Source organism: Lutjanus erythropterus, chromosome 20, assembly GCF_056507025.1.
Source record: "Lutjanus erythropterus isolate fLutEry1 chromosome 20, fLutEry1.hap2, whole genome shotgun sequence".
In the NCBI taxonomy this organism is placed as follows: Eukaryota; Metazoa; Chordata; class Actinopteri; order Lutjaniformes; family Lutjanidae; genus Lutjanus; species Lutjanus erythropterus.
Genome location: NC_139336.1, coordinates 29012615 through 29020154, shown reverse-complemented (window position 1 = coordinate 29020154; position 7540 = coordinate 29012615). Strand labels below are relative to the sequence as shown.

Sequence of the window (7540 nt, the reverse complement as noted above, 5' to 3'; positions counted from 1 at the left end):
TGATAATGTCCATATGCTCAGAGTGGAGTTTTACACAGGAAAGTCCAGGTTATGATTGATCATGCAGCTTCATAACAGTGACATTGTCATTTACATGTTCTGTAACAACTGTATCTATGTGTATGAAGTTAGATTGTGACTATCTAAAAGCAAGGTGTAGTATGAGTTCTCAGACAGTGGTTTATAAAAGGTTCACAGTGCTCTCTCACAGCAAGCAATCATGGCTCAATCTACTTTGTGAGAAAAAGCGCAAGAAGTTAAAAAAAACAAAACAATCTAAAACAAAATGAAATATGTAAACTCACAGATAGCCATGTTTCCACCACAGAGACTTTCCTCAGGGACTAGGAACCTTTGGAGGAACCGGGTGTGTTTCCACCACAGACACTTCCCCAGGAACCCAGTGTGTTTCCACCACAGGGACTAGGAACCTTTGGAGGAACCTGGTATGTTTCCACCACAGAGACTTTCCTCAGGGACCAGGAACCTTTAGATGAACCCAATGTGATTCCACAGCAGGAACTTTCACCAGGGACTAGGAACGCGGTGTGTTTCCACCAGAGGGCATTATTTTACCCCCAAAAAATTCCTACTTGAGGGTGAGTATTTTCCAAAACTACAGGAACTTTGGAGGTGGAGCTTGCAGGGCTCAACATTTCTGATTGGTTGATTGGAGAACTCACATTTTAGCCACCATTAAAAAAAATATTTTGAACAAACAGTCGTTGCTGTCAGCTGACTTATTTGCCTACTCTTAGTCTTTAGACCAAGGTGGAAAGACAGACAACAATGGGCGGAAGGAACCATTTAGTTCCTGGGACTAAAAGTTCCAGGTACGTTGGGTGGAAACGCATGTTGCATTTTTGGCCGTTTCTGACTTTCACAGAAAAGAAAGAAATCAAAGGTCAAATGCAAAACAAATCCAGGCTCAAACAATTTGAATAAATGAAAAAAACATGAACTTAGAATTTGTTTTACACATTCCTTCATATTAAAAGACTTACAGCCAGGAACAAATACATTATCAAACCCTTGGAATAATCAACAGACACGATGCTTACTAACACTTCCCGGGCTGACTCACGCTTTTGTTATGAACAACACTCAAATCACAAGGTTCAAACAAAATCATCTGCAGGTTTGCAGCACCAAATGAATATGGTTTGAGAAATATTAAACCAAACTTCCAAATAATATAAAAATCTAAAGCACAATACAACATACCTGTAAGTTAAGGCTGTGATAAATGCTTCAGTTTTTAAAAAAAAAGAAGACCCAGATGTGATTTAGCTTGTATGTAGTTGATTTAATCAAAATATTGGATTATGGAAACATCAACACAGACTTTTTATGACTGTATTTCCCAGCTGTAGCTGTCCTGGCCCTCTAGCATGTAATTTCATCAGCGTCAGAGATAAAATTAGCACTATGCAATTTGTAGTTCTCACTGTCAGAATTCACTGCCAGTTAAATGAGAGGGTTACAAGCTTCTCTTTCTGCATTCACTGTTTTTTTTTAAAAGACACTTGGACATATTTTTTTGATACAATCCCAATACATTCTAGTGGTTACGACAGTTTAGTAATACTCTTTTTTTTTAAAAAAAAACGAGGGTGATAATAAAACCCTAAAACCTCACATCAAGTGTGTGGGCCCTGTAGTAATAGACATGCATAAAAGGCCAGATGGAGTGGACAAGACAGAATGCATCACTCACTCACAACTAAAAGCCTCTAATAATTAAAAACCTTTATGCAATCAATCATTTTTACACTGTATACAAAATTGGCACACACTAACGAGGAAAAATAGGTTAATAAGCCAGCGACAAATGATATCAAAACAACAGAAAAGCGTAACTGTGTAGCTGTGGCTTGCTCGAAGGGTGCGATGATAGCAGACAAAAAGCGAAAAATGAAAAAGAGGCGGGAAAAAGGAGGCCAGCCTTGAGGACCGATCCGACATTCTCCAAATCTACGATTCAGTCTTTTTTTTGTTTTTCTTTAGGAAGGAAGGAGTGCGGAACTTCTTTTTCTTTTTGGAGGGTGATTTGCTCGGAGACTCTTCGCCCTCCTGGTCGCCAGCGTCAGCGGGTTCCTCCCCCTCGGCTGCGTCTGCGTCGGCGTCTGCGGTGGCGTCCGCGGCGGCAGGGGCAGAGGCGGAGTCTTCGGCAGGAAGCGCTGGGGCGTCGGAGGGGTCGTCGGGTGTTAAATCTGGAAGGGTCTGTCTCAGGGTGGCTGCGTCGCTCTCGTCCTTATAGGTTTGTTCGGGCAAGGACTCTGGAGGGAGGAGGAAGGAGACAGTTATTGATCACAGAAGACAAACTGATGGATCAGTGCTGCTGAGCTTCCACACCACTGAGGCTATAACAGATCGACCACTGGATAAGCTGTTAAATCCACTGATATTCTACTTATGAAATATCCACTTATCACTGCAGGAGCTCACACAACTTGGCCTCTATGAGAATGATGCATTTAAAATGTCAACTTGGACCCTGTTTTCCCATCTGTGGGACAACATTTTTGAAATTGGTCCAGTACTGAGGGAATAAATTCACTAGAAGTGCTTGTTTTTGCCACTGACAGGCTCCGTCGTCATTTTAAATGTCTGACAACATTACAGAAAGACAGATCTTTATTTAATGAGTAAGATACACTTTGTTTAACCAGTAACAACATTTTCACATCAACCTCTTTTCTGAAATTCGACAGAAACAAAATAAAACTCACCAAAAACGTCTCGGCTCGTTGTTGCACTGTTCCAATAATCACAGACTGGTGATTTGGTTGGAATAAACCCTTTATTCACAGAGGTAGATGTGAAAATACAAACCATTTCTCCCTGCCGCTTCTCCGATGTCCGACCTCCATCTTGCTCCTCTCCCGATATTTTCACATCTGACACAGTGAATAACAAGTTTATTTTGACCAAACCAGTGTTGGTTTTGGTGAGTTTTATTTTGAGTTTGAGTTTGAATCGAGATCTAACAAGATCTAAGAAAAGTAACCACCTTGCTCAGCCTCCTTGCACTGGCATCCAGTATTTCTTAGAATTGATTTTTTGGATCTTACTGCAGACTTTTAAAGCTTTTCATGGCCTCTCCTCGTGTTTTATATCTGACCACTTAGTGACATATGAGCCGATAAGCAGCTTCAGATCCTCAGGCAGAGGGTTTTTATCTGAACCTGAGGCGCTGCTTAAAACACGAGGTGATGGAGCATTCAAAGCCTGAGGAAATCAGGTCAACAGAATGAGCGACTTCTTTTAAATCTCCTCTTCAAACACTGATGTCATTAGATTTTTGTGGACTGTATTTTATTGGTTTTATGTGTTTTATTTGCTCTGATTCTTACTGACTGACTTTTTGCTGGTTTAACTTGTTTTACTGGTTGTAATTGCCATCTTTGTTATCGGTTTTGTTTTCTTGGATTATATTTATGTGCTTGGAAATTATGATCACAGTGTTTTAAAGTAGCTGCCTTGTTTGAAGCACTTTGTAATGTATGTTCAGAAAAATGCTCTATAAATACAGATTACTATATTATTATGATTATTAAGATTACAATGTTGAAATTACAGTTTTACAGAGGAAGTCTGCTGAGCTTCTGGTCAGACAAAATGTATTTTACTCTTTAAAAAGGTCTCTCTCTGTAGCAATCCCTTCCATGATGAACAATCTGAGCCTGTCAGTGGCAAAAACAAGAACTTTTAGTGGACTTACCTCGATGGTGAGCATTTGCTCAGAGGAATAATGTTTGCTGCTCAGTTTTTCTTCTGACGGCTGCAGTGATCTCCCTCAATACTGGACCAATTTCAAAAATTCATGCCCCCATTAGCCACTTAGAAATAAAATCATGGGAAAATGGAGTCCAGGTTGGAAATGTCACTGTTTAAATCAGTTAAATATATACAGTTGACTTTTAGGAATATAAAGAATATAGTGTGCTCTTACGTTAAACAGAGCCTTAAAGCACAAAAGTCTGAAACCTCCACAGGCAACATTCACGCTAAAACCCAAAAGAGCACCGAACAAATAAATAAAATAATACCCCTGACACCAAAACCAAAAGCCAGACCAAGATGCACTTGTCTTGTTTATATTGCATAACAGAAAAGCATCTCTCCAAGACTCACTACGTTTACTTGTTACCTTTAAGAATGTCAATACGCAACTAAAAATAAGACTTTGCTCTTATTAACGCTCTTATTTTGACAGGCCCAAGCTGGTACACAGCACTTTCATTTTACCTTCACTTATACAAGGAAATCTTTATGAGTGAAAATCCCTGGCTCGTTTGCACCCTGTGTGTACAAACAAAGAAAAGTGAAAGTCTGCAAATAACATCACCACACAAGTGAGGTTATATAACAAGTCAAGGGGAAATTAATTCAAAACTGGTGCAGCTCTCAGGGACAATTATGTTAAAATTAAGCCTTAAATTATCAATAAGAGTTAGAAAGTCTTAGCCGGTGAGTACATTATTATATTTGATTGCAATTTAATCCAGTTGCTGGGAGTTTAGAAACGACCTTAATATGTTTCATCTGACTTTCATAAAGTTTGTATGTATGAAATATAACTCACAAATACTGATTTTTTTTATTAAATATTTACTTTTTGTAACAGAAATAAAATCACTCAACACATTTGTCAAATGTAGTCCCTTTTTCATACAACTTTCCGGTGTGTTTATCTGCACCAAATTAAGCTACTCACTGCATATCAGGCTAATTTACTTAGTAGCTAATTTAATAACCACCTTCGAGGCTAAGAATTAGCATGTTGTTAGCCAACTCACAGTTGTTGGGTAATGTTATTGGCTCTGCTTGGTCTTTATTGGATTGGAGGACATTTAAGGTTAAATGTATGACCCCAGATAGCATTAGCTAGGTTTAGCAAAACACATCTGGTGTGCCTCAATTTCAAAGTGTCTTGTAAAAGTGAAACATACTTTTTGAAAATATGAACAATAATATGGGACCCAACAGGTTCGGGTTGGGTCAGGCATTATTTCACGGGCATATGTTGGGTTTGGGCTGTATTATAAGAATAATAATTATTATAATCATCATCATCATCATCAGTAGTAGTAGTAGTAGTAGTAATATTTGTTTTAATTTTTCTCCCCTAGTTCAAATCCCCGCCATGTATTGTCCTACTGTTTGATACACAGAGGGAAGCTTTTGTCCGCCTGTAGTTTGGTTCGGGCTAAAATACACTAATGAGGGACAGATATGGGTTGGGTTCAGACAGAATTTTGTCAGGCTTGGGCCTTTTTGGGCTCAACTTTTCAAGTCCAATTAAAGTTTTATCTCCAACGTAAAGCATAAAATGTATTTTAGATGAATGAGATGTATACACTTTGAAATAAACATGTTCTAAAGTTAGGCTTTCTAGTTATTATCTGGTGATAGTTATTAAAGTGACGGTGTCAACTTCTAAAAATACTCCCAGCAAAAAGAGTTAAGAAGCAACAAGTGCAGGATCCAAGAGGTGAGCTTCAGTAGCCCTCCACAGATCAGTGGTCCAAACAGCATCCAAACCACTGCACTTCAAGTTCAGGTAGAAGCTCACACAGTGCAGTCAGGTGCAAAACAGCTACAGCTTTGTGCATTTTGAACATTGCTCACATGCTGCTACAGAGGCGAGCATGGAAAAACCCCTTTGTCAAGACCTAAGAAAACACTACGCATCAGTCTTCATTTTACATCTCATGTCTGTCGGAGCAGAGATGAGGCCGGACACACAAACAGATAAAATGGAGACTAAACAACACCACACAGCCAACCATCTTTGAAGCTAAACCAACAGCGAGTCTCAGCAAAGCCAACAGCAGCGGGTTTGGTTGGAAAGCCACACTGAAATAAAGCACTGATGTACCTGGTAAAGGACTCGTCTGGAAGACAAAACAACATTTAACGTGTTTTCAAAAAACATTACCTGATTTTTCCATGAAAACAAAAATATACAGTGTCGTATAACATTGATAGGATGTGCATATGTGCAAGAGAGGTTTGGTTAATTTGATAGTGGATCTTTGGCAGGAAGAAAAGAGAGGTTATCTAACGAAAAAGGTTTGGTGGGTTGTAGGGTTTACTTCAGGAACATCCTCCACTCCTGACTGCTGATAGGGTAAATCTGGGACTTTAATGAATATTACAGCTCTAAGGATGACACCTAAAATAAGACTGTAAGGAAAATGTATCAAGATTAATATTTCTTGTAATATCTTGCCATGCTAAATTTTATTTTTATGAGAGGGAGGAGCTCTGGAATAACCCCCATCAACCCCAAGAAAGAAATTCAGAGAAGTTCAGAGAGAGAGAAAACCATCAAACCCCGGTAAGGCGGGTTAGTTCAGAACACAGAACAGCTCTACTAGTGAAGCCATGCACAGAAAACGGGTAAATAAATGATGAAAACACAGGCATGGAGGGTGGAGGGTCATTGGGAGGGTTGGTGGTGGTGGAGGAGTTGGAACAGTACGTACTTACTATGGCAACAGGTACTCTTTTGTATTTCCATCTCCTGATTGTAATCGCAGCCACAAAGAAGAAAAAGCACAAGTAGAAACAAATGTCTATGCAGATCAAACCACAGGCACCGAGTTAAATAAAAAAAAAAAAGAAATTAAAACGTGAAATAGAAGAAGGGAAAAAAAAAAAAAAAAAACACCAGAAGAAAATTTAAAAAGAATGGTTGGGACCATTCTTAGTAAAACTCCAAAAAGATGGAGAATGGAAGTGAAGGGGTAAAGGAGAAACCGTACATAGAGACATATGTTATATAACAACATTTCATTTTTTATTAGATTACACCTGCGATCAAAGCTACTCATCCCCTTCCTCCCTCATACTGACCATAACTGTCTGCTGCTTATAACAAGTAATAACCAGATAAATAATAATTGGAATAATGCCAATTACTGTTTGAATAAAAGTAACTAAGATTATAACTTCCTGGTATTTTTAAAAGGAAACTAAAAAAGAAAGAAGGGTCATAACATCACATCATGTTACTTTGCTAATGTTTCATGTGTTTTCAACTATTTAACTGTGATATCACCCTGACTCAGACCTGGGCAAAATGTGGCCCGGGGGCCGTATGCAGCCCGCTGAAAGGTTTTGTGTGGCCCGCGAGGCAATCATGGAAATCAAAGCAAAGACAATCAATAGCATTTTACTTACCATTAAACTGTTATCAGACCTTAATCTCCTACTTTTGCTGCTACTATTTTTGTAACCTGTATGCAGTTTTGGACATTGCCAACAAAATATTAGCCCACAATTCATTGCCAAGGACGACCGACAGTAGAAGCGCCTTCTTTAGAACAGTTCTGACCATTCTATTATTAGAGATTTGGCTACTTTTAGGACCATATATCATTTGTGACAATTTATTTTCCATCTTATGTTATGTATTCTATTTGCCTGGGTTGTATTGTGGTTTTTAAAGCATCTTCCATAAGCTTCAATAGAACTGACAGTGAAGTGTGGCACCAATCAGAGCATCTTAACGTTGGTTTATGATGTCATG

The 7540-nt window shown here is 38.8% G+C and overlaps 1 protein-coding gene and 1 long non-coding RNA gene across 13 annotated transcripts in view; both read right to left on the bottom strand.

The window, feature by feature from the left end:
* Positions 1 to 8: 8 nt before the first annotated feature.
* Positions 9 to 559, bottom strand: LOC146308679 (uncharacterized). Its single transcript, XR_014772667.1, has 2 exons — positions 432 to 559; positions 9 to 352 (listed from the first exon to the last, which is right to left on the bottom strand). It is a non-coding gene; the product is annotated as an uncharacterized LOC146308679 (long non-coding RNA).
* Positions 560 to 1285: 726 nt separating this feature from the next.
* The window catches only part of add1 (adducin 1 (alpha)), a 38876-nt gene continuing 32621 nt past the window's right edge, over positions 1286 to 7540 (bottom strand). For 3 of the 12 annotated variants that reach the window (XM_084746566.1, XM_084746574.1, XM_084746567.1), the window contains one exon: positions 1286 to 2279. In XM_084746566.1, the coding sequence (XP_084602692.1) occupies positions 1975 to 2279 (305 nt within the window). In that variant the 3' untranslated portion in view covers positions 1286 to 1974. Of the gene's footprint in view, positions 2280 to 4251; positions 4306 to 5884; positions 5901 to 6494; positions 6533 to 7540 lie in introns of all 12 variants that reach the window. The other 9 variants (XM_084746568.1, XM_084746575.1, XR_014772665.1 and 6 more) reach the window with 8 other exon arrangements.